The following is an 18,309-nucleotide window of genomic DNA, read 5'->3' on the forward strand; positions in this document are numbered from 1 at the left end:
TTTATCTAACCTCAAGGGAGGTTTTTGCGTTTTACCCTAAATAAAATGTCCGGAGAAAAGCTCATGACAAATTCAACAATCTAATTGAGATTTGACATTCTAACCATCATTGATAACAAGCTGAAAACAAATAAGTATGCCATACAAGCTAAGAAATTAAGAATATTAAGTGAGAAGTATCTTTTCAATGGGTTTGGGTACTAATCGACTGTTTTGGTTGTTGCCTTGAAAACCAACAAAAAAACCATTTATGAAGAGAAAAAAAAAATCAAAATTTTTAAAAATAAATAGTAGCGTTTTATTAATAACAAATCTAATTTACATTGTATTGCCGACCGCAATACCGGCTTTGTCGCCCACCTGATTGAAATTTTGGCTTACGTATAGAAACATGACTGAAAAGTCATCCTTGATAAAAACAAACAACAAACACAAAACTAACATGACATAAGTGCACAGTGACTCCGCTACTTCTTGACTCAATTAAAGATAGACTAGGGCTGACAAATCACGGCTTAACTAGACCAAGTGACCTTAACTACGGGCTCTTAGGACCTCAAAGTGAACCACAATAGGAAACCAAAACAGCTCCGAGCTACATCGGTAAGGCGTCGACGATAACAGCTCGAGCAACAAGAGATTTTAATCTTAGGAAATGGGGGAGGTGGCCGTAATAGCGTTCTAACACGGGTAGTTGCCAAAACGTGTTGAGAAGTCGCTGAGCTGATCCCAATGGAGTTCGAACATCAATGAAGTCTTATTCTGAAACAAGAAAGCAAACAACACCATAATAAAATTATAAACAACTGCCTTGGGCCGTATTACCTTGATTCAACCCATATCATATCTAGCCAATCATACATTAACACGATCTGGGGACTATCGTGACGGACACCATAGAGAATAGTGTAATGAACACAACAGGGGCGTCAGGCTACATTAGTTATACCTCGATGATCAAAGCTGAAACCCGCATTTTTTAACCTCTAAATTAGATGACCGTAAGAGATTTCCAGCCAAACCTAAAGGAACACGTGATCCCGGTGGGAAGCCAATGCCGCCCTAGCATGAGGGTCGAATCCAGGTAAATCTGATGTAGATTGACCAAATATGGTCGCTGACCTAGAAGTGGGCGGTAGGGATGGGGTTCGACCTGATTGGCACATATCAAGCGGATAGGAAGCGTAGGGGCAACTTGATCGAGGCGGGTGAGAGGCATGGTGGACCGGAGGTGGGGCGTGCATCAAGTCGCGGTGGAGGAGCACCAAGGGACAAGGTGAGGAGGCGGCGAAGCTAGTCAAGATGGGAAGGTGGAGGACCAAGGTAGAGAGCTGTTGTAGGAGCAGCAAGCGGAGGGGAAAGGGGGAGAGAGTTGGATTTGGGGGATAAGGCAGGGAAATTGATGGAGACAAAAGAAGGGAGAAGAAGGACTAAAGATCGAGAGTAGAGGATCACCGCTGGATGTGCCTGACCAGAGCTGGACGCGCTGTAGTAGCATCACAAGGTTTGGGTGCCTTAAGGTTTGGGGAGGAAGAAGAATAACGGCGAGTCTATCAATCTTTGCGTGCTAGTCATTGATTCGGTAATGGGATTCAAATTTAAATTTTAGAATTAGGTAGATTCGGGTTTTTTCGGACTTTTTATTTTTATCGGTTCTTCATACACTCCTAAATTTACCTCAGAATGTACACGAAAGAATTTAACTACTTTTAGAAGTTATTAATGGCCATCTCAATTTTAGTACTAAAATGAAGATTTGCTCCCAACTGAAAAATTCTTTTTTTAAGCCAAATCCCAATCTTCTTGATCTTGAATAGAACCATCTAGAACAATGTGAGAGCTCCCTCCACCGCTTAGGCACCAATAGGCCTCCGCCACGTAGGAAAAACAAACCTCACCACCTGCCACGTCGGATAAGTGGAGCTAGTCCGTTAACGCCGTGGTGCTTACTTTCAAAGTCTTCCCGTGGGGCCGTTTACACCATTTCAGTTCTTCCACGTCGAATGCAGTATCACCACCCAATGAGACCACGCCACGTGGCTTGGCCGCAAGCTCGTCCGTCGGATCGTCCACGCTGGGACCATCGGCCCAATCAGAGGAAGTCTCGCCAACCGGAGTCAAGCATTTCCCCGTCTTAGCGAACCGCGCTTAGATATATATAATCACGTGCTCGGGAGCGAAGAAGGGTAGAGAAATCGATCGACAGAGCTCAGCAGAAGTGAGAGAAGTCACCAGAAGAAGACGACGACGACGACTACGACGCCGGTGGCCACCGCGTGATGAGGAAGTGGACGGTCCCTTCCGCTCTTCTCCTACTCTGCCTCCTCTTCCTCCTCCCAGATCAAGGTAATTCCCCGCCATTTCTCCTTCTATCCCTCCAATTCCGCGGCTCTCATTTCCGGTGAAGCTTCCTCCTACTCGGATCTCATTCCGAGCGGGAGTCCTGCGGCTGTAAGTAGGATCATTGCCATTGGTAGCTGCCGATGTTGCTTTCAGCGGATAGTTTTAGAGTCACAATCAGTTCAGAGTTCGTTGTGGATGTTCGGTTTTCATATCACGGAAGATGAAGTTGACATGGATCTGTGATTCCTTTTCTCAGGGAGGAAGCTGCACGCGAGTGCAGAGGGAGGCGCAGATGAGCTGGCGGATCCGCCCAAGGTCGAAGAGAAGCTCGGCGCTGTTCCCCACGGTTTATCCACTGATTCTGATGTAGCCAAGAGGTCTGTGGCCTTCTGATTTGTCGTGTTTTGGCTGGTTTAATCTTTGTTGTGCTAAATGGATGGAGTGGAACTTTCTGTTTGCAGGGAGGCGGAGTCGATCTCTAAGAGATCTCTCCGAAGTAATGCGGAGAAGTTTGAGTTCCAAGCTGAGGTTTCTCGGCTTATGGACATCATCATCAACTCTCTGTACAGTAACAAGGACATCTTCTTGAGGGAGTTGATATCGAACGCATCTGATGTAAGCCACTAAGCTCAATGTTGATTTTCTTCCTGATTGCTGCGATGGCTGCACTGCTTATTTACTGTAAATATCTCGTCTTCAGGCTCTTGACAAGATCAGATTCCTCTCCCTGACTGACAAAGAAATTTTGGGCGAGGGCGACAACACCAAGCTCGAGATTTTGGTAAGTAGAAGTGGACATTTTCACATTTTTATTTGTTCTATTAGTAGGATGCTATTTTAGTTCAGTGTTTGTTGCATCTCTCAGTGGATAACCAGCTTTCCATGACTCAAATGATGTTATGTGCAGATTAAATTAGACAAGGAGAAGAAAATCCTTTCAATTCGTGACAGAGGTATTGGCATGACAAAGGAGGATTTGATCAAGAACCTTGGAACCATAGCAAAGTCTGGAACTTCAGGTCTGTACTTGATCTGAAGAAATTCATTCTGTAATATGGAGGGCTCCCTGCTCACTCTCTCAGGAAATGCGGACAGAGTATTGATGCTTTATAATGTTGCTTGCAGCCTTCGTGGAGAAGATGCAGACCAGCGGAGACCTTAACCTCATTGGACAATTCGGTGTTGGGTTTTACTCTGTATATCTTGTTGCTGACTATGTTGAAGTCATTAGCAAACATAACGATGATATACAGTAAGTCGTTTCGAGTCCTCCTTCGAATTAGAAAAGTGTATCTATTTCCGGGGACTAAGCAATGTAATGTGTGACCGTTGCATCGTCTGGTTTCAGGTATGTATGGGAATCAAAGGCCGATGGAGCATTTGCGATTTCGGAGGATACTTGGAATGAACCACTCGGACGTGGTACTGAAATTAGACTTCACCTGAGAGAGGAAGCTGGGGAGTACGCGGACGAGAGCAAATTGAAGGTGCATATCTTGTCCATACATTGCCTGCTCTCAGTTTCATTAAGTCTTTATTTGTTTCTGCACTCAGCCATATAATTTTCTGATGAACTGGTATACCACATTATACAAGAATGTCCTGTCTAAATTCTTTAGGTGGTTATTTCATACATTCTTTACTTATTACCGCTGGGCTCTGAAAATGTTAACTTTAATCTTATCATAGTTTGGAGTATTATCTGTCCTTCTGCTGTAGTCTAGATTTTTTGAACTTATTCCCAAATCATTGCTTCTCTTGCTCTAATTGGTGTCTTTGTCTTCTTGATTAGCATCTATGGCTTATAACTATTTTTATGTTTAAATTGTGCTATTTTGGTGCTGTAAGCTACGTCAAGGTTCTAGTTGTTCTGTAGACTGAATATTTTGTCGCTGACTGGAAATTACTTTCTTTTTAAACCATACCTAATTTATAATGCATCAACATATTTTTAGGGTGGCAATTACTGTCATCTTAGATTACAGCCCCTGATTTCTCTTTGTAAAATCTCGTGATCAGATAGAGGACAAGAAGCTTAATGAATTGGTTGTTCATTTTGTCTGGGCTCTTGTTTTTCTATTTTCAGGCTTCGCAGATGCAGCTGATATTGTTTTAATTGTGTATGACTTGTTGTTCTCTGTGAGTCAGAAGACTCATGCTTATATTTACGCCGTCCTCTCTTAAAGAAGTCATCATGTTCTTGATTTGCTGATTCTGAAAGTGTCGTGGCTTGTGATTCTGTGTGATAGCTATCTTACAGTTGTTTCTAAATTTATAGGATTTGGTGAAGAAATACTCTGAATTTATCAACTTCCCTATCTACCTCTGGGCAAGCAACGAGGTTGATGTGGAGGTTCCGGCGGATGATGACGAATCCAGCGATGAGGAGGAATCATGTCTGTAGATTTATCTACCCCATCTAGAAGTTTTACCAGTTTACATGCCATAAGAAATTGCTCCCCATGGATTCTCATTATTTCTTTCTGTGATAAACAGCTGAAAGCAGTTCAGAGGAAAAGGAAGAAGATGCTGAGAAATCTGAAGATGAAGATGCTGAGAAGAAACCTAAAACAAAGAAAGTGAAGGAGACCACTTATGAATGGGAACTTTTGAATGATGTTAAAGCCATATGGTTGCGTAATCCAAAGGAAGTCACTGATGAAGAGTACACAAAATTCTATAAATCCCTGGCAAAGGTAATAAATCACATTGCTTGCATCTTATTAGCTTGTAGGCCTTATCCACAGATCTCTTTTTGCTGCCTTTCTTTGATGGTGCTGACTCATTATCTTAATGTAATCGTCAACAGGATTTCAGTGAAGAGAAGCCAATGGCATGGAGTCATTTCACTGCTGAAGGTGATGTGGAGTTCAAGGCGGTGCTGTTTGTGCCTCCTAAAGCTCCTCAAGATCTGTATGAGAGCTATTACAACACTAAGAAATCCAATTTGAAGTTATATGTTAGAAGAGTGTTCATCTCTGATGAATTTGATGAGCTCTTGCCCAAGTATCTGAACTTCTTGAAGGTATCATCTTGTAGTTGCCATATCATCTTGTTTGTTCCAAACATCAATCTGGACTGTCTTGGTTGGACAAGTCTCAAATGTTTTGATTGTTGCGTGCAGGGTCTTGTCGATTCTGATACTTTGCCACTCAATGTCTCTCGTGAGATGCTTCAACAACACAGCAGTCTAAAAACAATTAAGAAGAAGCTTATCAGGAAGGCCCTTGATATGATCCGCAAGATTGCTGAGGAGGACCCAGATGAATCTGCTGACAAGGACAAGAAAGGTATGGATTGTGCCGTTAGCTACTTCCTTTGGTGTTTCTACTTGTAGCATATGCGCTGGCTACTCTTGTCTTGGCATCACATCTGGAGCTCTATCATTATGTGATTCTTGTTTTCTACATTCATGCTGACTCTTTATATTTTGCTCGGTTATAGATGTCGAGTCTAGTGATGACGATGAGAAGAGAGGCCAGTATACAAAGTTCTGGAATGAGTTTGGCAAGTCCATTAAGCTTGGCATTATTGAAGATGCCACAAACAGGAACCGTTTGGCTAAGCTTCTGAGATTTGAGACGTATGTGACCTCACATTTGAAGTCTCTGTTCTTCTGTAGTTTTATAATGATGCTATAATTAATCCGCTGGATGACCACCTAACTGGATCCTGTGTTAACCTTCTGGTGCATGTCACTTTTGCAGTACCAAGTCAGATGGTAAATTGACTTCACTGGACCAGTATATTTCACGAATGAAACCGGGCCAAAAGGACATCTTCTACATTACTGGAACCAGCAAGGAACAACTGGAGAATTCTCCGTTCCTTGAGAGGCTCAAGAAGAAGAACTATGAGGTATGCAGTTTGCCACTAGTTGCTAATGATGCTTTCGTGCAAGATCCCCTTGAATCTTAGACCTTTTAAAAATTTTGTTCCTTTGCCATTATTGCTACTCACATATTTACTGGTTACCTTTCTGCTGCCTACTGCAGGTCATTTTCTTCACTGATCCTGTTGATGAGTACTTGATGCAATACCTGATGGACTACGAGGACAAGAAGTTCCAGAACGTCTCCAAGGAGGGTCTTAAACTTGGGAAGGACTCGAAAGACAAGGACCTGAAGGAATCGTTCAAGGATCTGACCAAGTGGTGGAAGGGTGCTCTTGCCAAGGACAATGTGGATGATGTGAAGGTGAGCAACCGTTTGGACAACACGCCGTGTGTGGTCGTGACTTCAAAGTATGGCTGGAGCGCAAATATGGAGAGGATCATGCAGTCGCAAACTCTGTCGGACTCGAACAAGCAAGCATACATGCGCGGGAAGAGGGTTCTGGAGATCAACCCTAGGCACCCCATCATTAAGGAGCTCCGCGAGAGAGTCGTGAAGGATCCTGAGGTATATAACTTCCCCCTGCATGAGAATTGATTGTGGATCTTGATTTCCCGATCAGTTTTATCCAATGTTTGGGAAATCAGTTTGTTACTTCTCATAGGTTCTATATGCTCATTGGGCGATGGTTTTGTTCTCTTTAGGATGAGAGTGTGAAGCAGACTGCGCAGCTCATGTACCAAACAGCACTCATGGAGAGTGGCTTCCTGCTGAGCGATCCCAAGGACTTTGCGTTCCGCATTTATGACTCGGTCAAATCGGGCCTTAACATTGGTCCTGATGCTACTGTCGAGGAGGAAGATGACACTGAAGAAGCCGAGGCAGAAACCGAGACGAACGAAGTGAAAGACGAAGAGACCACAACTTCTGAAGTGAAGGATGAACTGTAGGGTGGGTTTCGAAGCGTAGCCCTCTCCTCTGTCAAAGGGAAACTCTTTCTATTTCTTCAAGTTTGATCTTGGGATAGGAATCCGAAAGCACTGTGTTATACTGCCAGGTTTTCCGAGAAGTAGAATTATGATGTATTCAGTAGAGATTAGCATTTCGACTATAATCATGAGGAATTTTTTGCTTTTACTCAATGGTGAGATTTGGGATTATTATGTTAACCAGTTGGGGAACATTTTATCAAGTCTTGGCTCTGCTTAATCAAATCCTCATGTCAATCTGAGTTACCATTGGAACCTGTGACAATTCCAAGTTGCTATATTCATCGTCTGCAGTGGGAGTAATGGCCTGGCGAAAAACTAGTAGCAGATTTTAAAGGTTTGTCTGGAAAAACCGGAATGCAAGGTTCAGAGACAAGGCAGCGATGAAGACTAGGGAATAAATTGATGATTTGTTCTCAACAACGCACAGTGAATCCGATGGGGGTTGTGCCAAATGGTACTTTCATACATTCAGAGCTTCGAATGGCTTTCCACATCGGCAAATGTCGTGCTATAGAACTTATGCTCTTGATCACGAATAGGTTTCCCAGATCATAATTAATTTATATTACGTAAAGAAAAAATATCTACCCGTAAAATTTCCATCCTTCCCGACTTTTTGCCGGCGCAATCGTGTATGCATACTATCTATTGGGAGTCCAGCACTTACCTTTATTCAGCCGTCAACTTGTGACAGTTGCAATGTGCTTTAGATGGATCTTAGCCATCATATTATATACGGTAGATGTGCAGTGAGCCAACTGTTACGCCTTACGGTTCTTATATCTTACACTTCATAGGATAATAAAAATAAAAACTTCAATTTTTTCCTTGTAGATTTTCAATTTCTTTTCCGTGTGTATCATAGTATCTGAAAGTTTAACCGTCCCGACTAATCCAGCTTGAACCGGGTCGGCCCAGATTTTCAATTTCTTGGATCCTTAGTCTAGCCATAAAGTAAAATTTTATGGAGTTCATATATATATATATATATATATATATATATAGATTGGATAAGCTAATTAGCCAGCCCGGCCCATTTGTCTAAGCCAGTTCATTGACTATGATATGATGTGATTACTAACCCATTGATGATACGAACAGCAAACAATTAAATAAATAAATAATAAAATAAAATAAGACAATAATTAACAATTAAGAAGAACATCCTCTCTCTGGCTCCGGTTTATTCCCAAAACCGAACCGAACCGAACCGAACCCAAAGCTGCAGCTGGAGAGAGAAGACGAAGACTCCTCTATGCTTTCACCTTTCAAAGAGGGGCGAGAGAGAGAGAGAGAGAGAACTCGAACGCGGACAACCAACACTCCTGCTCGGGTCGCAGTTCTTCACACCGACCGCTCGCTGGGCTTTCCACGCGGGAGCTGAATCTCAGCTAGGGTTTCAATTCAATTCAATTCGTCAAGGTAAGACACGTTATGCGGATTCAATCATCCGCTGGGCGAGTATTTCTTGAATTGTCTCTTCTGATTCACTGTGTCTACGCGTTTAGGATTATGGGTATTGAATGATTTGTCTAATGGAACTTGTATAGTCCTCAAAGCGGGGACCGTTTAATTTTTAATTTTTTGGTTGGTCGAAATTTGTGTCTTTTAATTTTGGGTATTAGGGTTCTGTATTGTACTGCATCAATATTGCGAGATTTTAGCTCCGTTGTGATGTCTAGATCATTCAGCAATCTAATCACTCTGAGAGGAAAAGCTCCTTAATGATAGATTGGGGACTGCAATCTGCTAATTCTAATTCTTATTGCCGAAAATTTGGCTCCAGGGTGTATAATGTTGTTAGGCTAGTTCGAGATTTCATGTGCTTGTATCGGTCTTCAGTGTTTTTATTTGGTTTTAAGAGAGGATATTCATAATTGTTCCAATGAAAGCTCAGTCAAGTTTTCAGTCTTTATAGCATCGCTACATCGATTGAGTGAAAACTTTGTCGAATGACTAAGGATGAAATCGAAAAGGTGACTTAATTGCTAATTGGTTATATTTCAGATCAAAGCCATAACTCTTTCAGTGGTGGATAGGTTATGAGTGCATATACGTATTTTTTAGGTTTATTATCTTTTGATCTTGACTTGTCTGGTATCCTCTTGTCGTGTTATGCAGGCGTCTTTGGAGTTTATTTATAGCCTGATGATAGTATGCGTCAGACTGCAGTTTTATGACACGTGAAGCGCAATGACACTAGAGGATTTCTTTACTCTAACTGAGATGAAAGATGGGCTCACTGCTACGTCTCGCGTCGAGGAGCTGGTCGCAGTCATGCAGAAAGAAAAGGACTCTGCTGTGAATCCTGTCGACGCAATTAGGCAGTGGGCAGCTGTTGCAAGCATCATTGCCTCAACTGACAATAAAGATTGTCTTGATCTTTTTGTTCAACTAGGGGGACTTTTGTTCATAGATAGGTGGCTTAAGGATGCTGAAAATTTTGGCAGTAAGAATGGTGATAGCTTTGAAGAAGAGTCAATAACTGCTCTGTTACTTGCTCTGGAGAAGTTATGTATAGACAAGGAGAGATCAATTTCTTCGGGTATTTGGGTTACTGTGGGTCACCTTCTTGACCACCACAATGTCAAGGTGCAGAATAGAGCTAGAGCTGTATTTGGTAATTGGAACCATGGGGATAGTGATGCTCTGTGCCGGCAGCTAGAAAGCAGTGCACCTGTAAATGAAGGAGCTTCAGGTAGAGGGGATGTGGGAAGAGAGATCGGTGAAGTGGAATGTTCTCCTTCAAGTATCCCTTCTCGTGGAGAGAAAGAGGATACAGAAAGTTGTGTTTCAGAAGCTATGAGGACCGATAACTTGCCATCACAGAGTTCAAATGCCACCGAACCAGAGAGACTTGAAGATGTACAGACAAAGCATGAAGAAAATCAGCTCAGATCTAACATGGTAATAGACACATGTGATAGTTCTTGCGATCCTTTATTATCCTCTATTGATGCGCCAGGCCATGAACAGGAGGGGACCGATGTCCAGGAAAAAACTAGTATTGAAACTTGTGGCCCTGATGTTTCACATTCCAGCAGTTTTGACAAGACAGATATGGTACCGCCTGAAGACAAGAAGCCAGTGGATAAGCTCAATAGTGGTCCGGAAAATTCGAGCATTCTAGCTGCTACAGATGCATTTGAGCAAGCAAACGTGTCTTCAGATGCTGAAGCTGTTACATCAGAAGAGATTGCAGCAGTTTCTGTGGGAACAAAGATGGATGTTGATGAGAGTAATCACCATGCTGAAGCTGCTGCTGTTCCTGATCATCAAACACCTGCTACTGAACCTCAAATTGAGACGGTTGAGGTCCCTAAAGTTGTTGAAGATAACGATTGCAGTTCTGACGCTGCAAAGAACGCTCCTGATAACAAGCTGGTCTCTGAGAAGCTTGATGGTTTAGATAATTCCCTTTTGTCGAAGGAAGTTGGTGCAGCTACTAAATGCAAGGAAACTGCGCGGGATAGATACAAGGAGGTATCAAATCTTAGTGCTTTATATGGAGGACGAAAAGGTAACAGGCGTTCCAAAAGGGCTCGTGGGAAGAAGTCTACCATCGAACTTGAGTATGGAATTCTTGATGCGTTAGACATAGCTCGCCAAGTAGCTAAAGAGGTGGAGAGGGAAGTGACAGATTACAAAGAACCATTCTGCAGCACTTCTTCGGAGAGAAGTTCAGGAGGTATAATTGGAGAGCCCATGAGCCCAGACTCAATTAATGACAGCGCCTCCTCACCCAGTGACACTTCCTCAGATGAATTATCAACAGGAGAGAGTCAATCTGCTGAGGGTGATGGAAGAAGGTCCACGAGGTCAGGTAATGGAGATTCAAAAACTAAAGATCCTGTGGAGGATGTGGCGTCCTCTCATATGACCGAAGCCAAAGTCAAGACCGACAAGGGTTTTGATTTGAATGAAGAAGTCTGTTCAGATGATGGTGGTAGTAAAGCTCTCTTCAATGAGGAGCTCCGTGATAGTTCCAGTCAGGTGCATAAGCGACTGGATATCGATCTGAACATGGCCGAAGCTGGGGAGGACACATCAATTTTTCCTGCGACGGGAAACCATATTCCAGCTTCATCGAGTGTGAATTCAAAGGGCTCTTCAGGGGAAGCTAATCAAGGAAGATCAGAGAGGCCCAATCTTGATTTGAATTCAACGGGTGATGATGATGATGATGTGGTGATCTCCGATAGCCACCATTTTACTGGCCGTATCTGCCCATCTCCCGCCTCTTCATCGTCGCAGATGCAGCCTCATGAAAGGAATTTTGACTTGAACGACCAGCCCTATTCTTCTTTCAACGATCCTTTCTCGGACCAAGCTTCCCATCACAATTCACCTTCTTGTGGCACAAGAAGCTTGGGGAGGCCGGGGAAGCCTACAGTGGACCCCTTTATCTCCATTATGGGGACTAAAGTAGAGATCAGCAAAGGTGGTCTTGTCCCTCAGAGAACGTCAGATCTGTCTAATGGCAAGACTACTCTTGAGCCTTCTTCAGGTGGTGCTCCCGGGTTAGGTCCTGCTGTTTCTTCCCTTTACTCTCCCCCGTCTCGGTGCAGTGCCTTGCCAACAGGGCATACAATATCGTTCTCCCCATATGGGCCCAACGAACCAACTCGCTATGTGGTTGACCCACGGGTTGCCCCAATCCTCCCTGGGGCTCCAGGGCCTACTCCAGCTCTCTATTCTCCTTACTCCATGCCGTTCGCGATGAGCTTGAATGCAGGACCTTCACAGCCTCAGTTCGACTTGAACTCGAATTTCTCAGTTGATGGGGCGAACCGGGACCCAGGTTTCCTCATGCAGCTCTTCCCACCTTCTCATGTCAAGGCTACAGGTGAACATCCCAGCGCTCTCCTTCACCCTTTCTCTGGTTCTATTGTCGGAGGCAAGAGGAAGGAGCCCGAGAGCGGTTGGGACCCCTATTCGGTCAGCTATGGGCAGTTTCAATCACCCTGGAAGTGACAGATTTGTTTCATTGAAATCACTAGAATTGTTACATAATCTAATCGAATAGGTTTGTGTTTTCATTTCTAATATTTGCTCGGGATGATGGTAAGCTGATTTCTTTTCTGGTAGAGGGGTCAGGAACTGAATAAAGATTTGGAATTCGATGCAATGTCATTATTCCTGAAATTACTTGCATAGGTTGGGGTAAGTCAGGTTCAATTGTTTTTAGGCTTTCTTCTTCATGTTTTTACATTTTCTTCCCCTTTTTGCCCTTCTTTGTTACTTCCTTGATGGTTCAATAGAAGGCTGTAGCGGCTGTAATTCTAATCTCTCTTCATGTAATCACATAAATCATCAGAACTGTTTCTATCTTCGAGTCGGAAATGAAGCCCGCACATGTGATGTGCAATCTATTTCTGTGGATTCGTTTCGTCTTTCGAGGATAACTCAGTCTACTGCAGACAACAAGTCACAGTAAGTCGATTGTGGTAGCACGTGCAGTCAGGCGTAGAAGGCTGCAGCTGAGCAAGATATGGCATAATAGGATCAGATTTGACTAGTTTTTATTTCTTTGCTCGACTGATTGGGACTTATATCCACGATTCACTTATTCTTGTATAAGATCCCATGAGGGGTGAGAGTATTCAGAGAGTGATCTGAGAGAACATTTTAACTGGGTTTGGGAGATACTTTGTATTCTGCGGATTCATTGCTCATAGTAAAAAGAACTGTCAAAGCCTCCTTTACCTCATCGCTGGCCCGGAAGCTTCTTCCCTCTTGTTGATTTAATCTTTTTCATTAAATTTTTCGGGAGTCTGATCCTACCGATCCCAACGCTTGATGTAGGTGGGGGAAGTTTGATGTGCAGTCACTTTGACAGTAAGCAATTACTTTGAAAGTTTGCGCTATGCATGCAAGTAAACAAAACTTAAAGAATTTAGTTATGATAAATTATTTAAATTCGTAGTACGTTACTTATATTTGAAATGAATTACATGGATTTACAAAATAAAAAATAAAAAAATTACTTGTATTGTTAATAAAATATATTTGAGGGAATTTTATTTATCTTCTAGTGAAATATATAAGTGCACCATACTACCACTTTTGTGATTGCACTATAAAATTTTGGGGTATTTACCTAAAATGGCTAATGGTTTATCCGTTTTGTCAAATCTATTATATGCATTTTTTTATCAAATCTATCACATGGTTTACTTTTTGCATCAAATTTATCACAGCGTTATCTTTTCCGTCGACATCTAACGACCGTGCTGATGTGACGCCCACGTGACAAGTGTGGCCCACTATCCCTCCACGTGTCACGTCAGTACGACCGTTAGATGTTGACAAAAAAGATAACGTCGGAATAGATTTGATACAAAAAAAAAGTAAACCATGTGATAGATTTAATAAAAAACAAAACATATGATAGATTTGACAAAATGAAAAAATTATGAACCATTTTAGGTAAAAACTCCTAAAATTTTCTTACATAGGTTCTTGAATTTGCGTCGTAAGGGGTCTCCCTCACCCACGGATAGAGATGGCAGACGATTCTTAGTTGCAACTTGCAACCTTTCGACCGCTTTTCTCAAGTTCCTTAGCTAACAACAAATAAATTATATAAAATTTTGAAAAATCTTTACTTTTAATTGAAAACATCTATTTATCTAATTTTTTTAATAAGACATTTGAGTGCACTGTATTACTTCTTTTTTTATGACCACACCGCAGAATTTTCATGTATATATTCTTGGATTTGTGAACTTTTAGGATAGCATCTTAAGTGGTCTCCCAATCCCACGGACTAGTGATGGCGGAAGGCTCTTCGTTGCGACCTTTGTACTGCTTTTCTCGTGATCCTTAACGGTAGCAATAACTATTATTAAGTTCTCGTCGGGACGTACTCTGGTCATGACGCGCTAAGAGGAGCATACGGCCATTTTCAAGGCCCTCGTCAGCTTGCCTAACCCTTCTAGGACAAGTAGTGACTCCCCTGACGTGAGCTCCATCGACTGGGGACCCAACTTAGACCTACCATCTTAGTAATTAGTTTTTCTCCATTATTGAAATATTGTCCACTTGGGGAAGACCACATTTATTTATTGCTCCCTCAATTATACTTCACACAGAAAAATATGTATATCATTCAAAAAAAAATGGTAAGGTGGATCAGATGACCTAATACAAAACATTCATGCGCAAAAATAATAGAGATCGTACACAGTTTCTAGAAGTCGATCGATATAATAATAACTATGAGACCTAGCAAGTATATATTCATTATCAAGCTTCATATGTAGTGCAAAGAACATGCCTCCGCCATCGTCACATGACTAAGAATTCTGAATCCCCGCTTGATGCGATCAGATCACACTGATTTGCCCATCGAGCCCGGGGTCTCTCAATCATTAAAGTAGCAAACCTCAACTAGAAGATCGGGATCGATTTCTTTTGTGAACACGAGCTCGGGAATCGGGATAAGATACTGAAGCTGTCGTGTCCACTACCAATTTGTCAATCCCTACTGCCAAATCAGGTGGACAGGTGAGCTTTTCCATCACGAATCAGCGCCATGTCATCTTGGAGCCCCGTGGGCCTACCAACGATGAAGAATGAGCAAATATTGAGTGAGTATTACTCATTCACTTGAATGTGTAACACTCAATCAAAATATTTGAAAGGGAGAAATTGATTCCACAACGGACCCACGGATTCTCACTTACTCATTCACTTGAATGTGTAACACTCAATCAAAATATTTGAAAGTGAAAAATTCATCCCACAACGGACTCACGGATTCTCACTTACAATTACTTTCATTGATTCTTCACACTCCTTGAATATTTAGCCGTGAAGGAGAACCAACCAGGAGCCATGGGCCCACGTGCTACTGGACACCCACAGTTGGGCCAGAAAAGGTCATGAGATAAGCATATTTTGGAACCTTTATATGGGCTTTCCGTATACGACAAAGTTCGCTATCGGAGGGTCAGTTTGGTAATTTAAAGTGGAGGGTTAACGTTAATTCAGCGCAGCTGCCGAACCGCCGCGATGAGGACGACCAGGACGGAGATTGCATAGGATGACGACACGCCGGATCGCGTGGACGGTGATGCACCGCTAATGTCCATTACGCCCTCATACACCATCGCGCTATCAATCTCTGGCGGAGCCGAAGAGCTTGAAGTGCTCTCAGCCGGAGGTTGATCGGATGATGCCGACTTTTGGCTGCAAAATCACATCCCAAAGGTTGGTTAAACTTCTTGGAAGAATTCGGTGGCACAAACAATATGCAGCACCAAATGATTAAACTTTTCCAAAATATATGTCTTTTTCTTTTTTCTTTTTTCAGATTATAAAATTTTTTTACGAATTTAATATAATAAAAAATTAAGAGTTATATAAAGAAATTCATTAAAATCTGGAATCTTCAAGTTTCTAAAAGAGACGTCACTATATTAAAGACCCTTTCCAGTTAATTAATCTATTTAGATAAATACATATTTTAAGGACAAACCGATGATCCCGAATAGGATTAGGGGTCTCTAGACCCCATGCCACGACGAACTTACAAACTGGCTAGCTCTATGTAATACCAATATCAGAAACGACCTTGCCCTGAATCGATTCCGGCAACGGCTTAAAACACGAAACACGATACGCTAAAACATGAAACGCGATACCCTGGCACCGGTTAATATAGCAACTTAAGCATACGTAAGTGGTTCTTTCTAGGCTCGAAACATGTGATTGTGACTTTCAAGACCAAACACATTTCGTAGCAAAATGAAAGACTTGAATTAGAATAGAATAGAAGAGATTGGGAATTATGAAAGTTGAACAGCAGAGAGCTTTGACTCAGCCGCAACTCTGAAAAAGACATCGTCTCGTGCACAGCGGCAGCAATGGCATATCGGTGAAGTTCATGCACTATGGATGAGATATTTTTCTTCTTGCCAGATATTTTATGGGGCACGGGCGTTGAAAAAAGCAATCGGCTTTAGTGTCCTAGAAGTCCATGTCAAATATTTCGATATCGGAATCTCCAACGAAACGATGGTCGGTTGAATTCCGACTGTTAAGTGTATACTAGCCGTGGATTTACAGAACACTGTAGAACATGCCCGATCCCGCCAAGAGGTATCGGGCCCGCTCTAGGTTCTTCGCGACTGGCTCGATAAAGATGCGTACAGGCTATAGACATTGTGACGTCCCACGTTAAATGTTGTGGGAAAGGAAGCCACTTATGGAATACATGATAAGGTTCTAAGAGAACTGAGTTTGGTTTGATTTGGGGTCCGGACTGTCCCTCCTACTCCTTACTCAAGAACTCGACCGGCTTTAAAGCACGAGCCATGTGATGTTATAACAATTAGACACCATCACCTTTTTTTTTTTTTTTGACAAATAAGTCCAGTGAAAAATTTTCAGTTATAAAAAAATTATGAGATTGGCCCTATGTCATAAATAATACTGTTGATTTAATTTCGAGACAAAAATTGTTAAATTAAATTTAAATAAATTAAAGCAGTAAATGAGTGGACAGCAATGGAAAGCTCGAGCGGGCTATTCCATGCCAATTAATGTCCTAACCGACATATCGGCCGTTGGTTCATTCCCGCGGAGAGACCGAACTCGACGGTCCACCGGTGTCTGGAAAGACTAAAGTACCCTGACCAGTGCGGAGAAGGATTAAATGAAGAATTAGGGGTATAATAGTAAACTGACCTCTTGGTCGGCGCCGGGCAGAAGGTGATGACGTAATCCGCGTTGGCGCACGTGAAGGTGCTGGTCCCGTCGTCGTAGGCGTAGCTGTACGCGTCGGGGCACGCGCTCTTGAACGCCGCAGAGTACCGCGACGGCTTGCACGTCTGCGGTGAGCTGTACGCGCCGCTGCAGCAGTACTGCGGCTGCTGGAACGCCCCGCACGCGCTCTGGCATGCCACCCCCTTCCCCGCAGACTCCCCCGCATCCGTCACCCTCAGCTCCGAGGGGCACGTGCCGATGAGGTCGGCCATGCAGCCGGTGCTGGTGCAGTTGGCGCCGGAGCCGCCCTGAGGCACCACCAGCATCGGCAGGTTGTAGCCGTCCACCAAGCTCACGTCGAAGAAGTCGAGGCCCCTGCGATTAAAATTTAAATAAATCCCATATTAGACCTTTAACGAGTCCAACGAATTAGTCGGGACTCAATTGAAATTCTGAATATTAAAATTCACACTCATAAAATTATTAATTTTATTAAATGCCAAATTTAATTGATGTTCTATTTTATTTTATCTTCTTAAAGTTTGGAGTACCCGTCGCCGTCGAGCTTGAACTCGGCGAGGGTGGCGGGAGGGGTGGCGCCGCCGCCGGAGCACTCGAGCTTGTTGGAGCCGCAGTCGCCGGTGAGGCAGGAGAACTTGCCGGAGCCGGAGTCCGCCGTGCAGCGAGTCCGGCCCCAGAAGCGGCCGCCCCAGCCGGACGGGGGGGAGATGGCCCGGGACTCGCCCTTCTGGAGGGAGAAGCCGGTGGTGGAAAGCGCCGGCTCGCCGGCATTTGCCAGGATCCCCGGCCACACCGTGTAATCGCACTTGTTCACGATCGTAAAGGTTGTCGGTTCGACCCCTGCACATAAAATAAAACAGAACAAAATTCAAACCAAACCAAACCGGCCAATTAATCCGACCGAACAGAGCAATTTCATCTCATGTTACCTCGGATGAACAATAACGGAGAGAACATCACAGCCAAAGCTGAAATCAAGAATGGAAATTTGGCCATTGGAGCTCTGGCTGTGATGAGAGATTGGCTACGGCAGAAGGAGAAGAGGAGTTGGGACTGTGGGGTCGGACCCAGAACTCCTCCTCTTCTTCTCCTCCTCCTTATTCGCGTAGGTGAGAGACTGGGGAGGAGGTTAAAGTTGCAGAGGAACAATGGCGGTGTATATAAGCCCAGAGAAGGTATGGAGAAGTACAGAGACTGTTAAAGAGAGGCGGCGCCTCCGTCAGTTTTTTATTTTTATTTTTTTTTTCATGGGTTGAGTCGATTTGTTTTTTGTGATGGGGGTGGGGGGGATGGATGAGTTACTGTGAATCTACTTGATTGATTAACTGTAAGTTCCTGCTAGTTGGAAGGGACACATTCAAGTGGGAATGAGCGACGTCGTTTTCAGTCCCAGCACCTTTAAATTAACA

At 43.2% G+C, this 18,309-nt stretch overlaps 3 protein-coding genes across 4 annotated transcripts; 2 read left to right on the forward strand and 1 right to left on the reverse strand.

The window, feature by feature from the left end:
• Window positions 1–731: 731 nt before the first annotated feature.
• LOC116213519 (pathogenesis-related thaumatin-like protein 3.5) lies at window positions 732–18,097 on the reverse strand. 2 transcript variants are annotated; one of them, XM_031548499.1, is made up of 4 exons: window positions 17,830–18,073; window positions 17,431–17,740; window positions 16,862–17,254; window positions 732–762 (listed from the first exon to the last, which is right to left on the reverse strand). In XM_031548499.1, exons 1-4 carry the CDS (start codon window positions 17,894–17,896, stop codon window positions 747–749), a joined length of 786 nt encoding a protein of 261 aa, XP_031404359.1. In that variant the 5' UTR covers window positions 17,897–18,073; the 3' UTR covers window positions 732–746. The 2 variants fall into 2 exon arrangements, with proteins under 2 accessions (XP_031404359.1, XP_031404360.1); XM_031548500.1 differs by lacking the exon at window positions 732–762 and adding an exon at window positions 14,308–15,361 and having other exon boundaries at window positions 17,830–18,097.
• Window positions 2,182–7,414, forward strand: LOC116213518 (endoplasmin homolog). Its single transcript, XM_031548498.1, has 15 exons — window positions 2,182–2,346; window positions 2,600–2,720; window positions 2,805–2,958; window positions 3,044–3,124; window positions 3,251–3,362; window positions 3,469–3,595; window positions 3,692–3,830; window positions 4,622–4,739; window positions 4,840–5,039; window positions 5,153–5,368; window positions 5,468–5,633; window positions 5,788–5,926; window positions 6,051–6,201; window positions 6,339–6,743; window positions 6,881–7,414. Exons 1-15 carry the CDS (start codon window positions 2,280–2,282, stop codon window positions 7,124–7,126), a joined length of 2,442 nt encoding a protein of 813 aa, XP_031404358.1. The 5' UTR covers window positions 2,182–2,279; the 3' UTR covers window positions 7,127–7,414.
• Window positions 8,404–12,550, forward strand: LOC116213516. The gene is made up of 2 exons (XM_031548497.1): window positions 8,404–8,590; window positions 9,290–12,550. The coding sequence occupies exon 2, from the start codon at window positions 9,362–9,364 to the stop codon at window positions 12,140–12,142; it is 2,781 nt and encodes a 926-aa protein (XP_031404357.1). The 5' UTR covers window positions 8,404–8,590; window positions 9,290–9,361; the 3' UTR covers window positions 12,143–12,550.
• Window positions 18,098–18,309: the final 212 nt, after the last annotated feature.

Source organism: Punica granatum, chromosome 7, assembly GCF_007655135.1.
Source record: "Punica granatum isolate Tunisia-2019 chromosome 7, ASM765513v2, whole genome shotgun sequence".
Lineage (NCBI taxonomy): Eukaryota > Viridiplantae > Streptophyta > Magnoliopsida > Myrtales > Lythraceae > Punica > Punica granatum.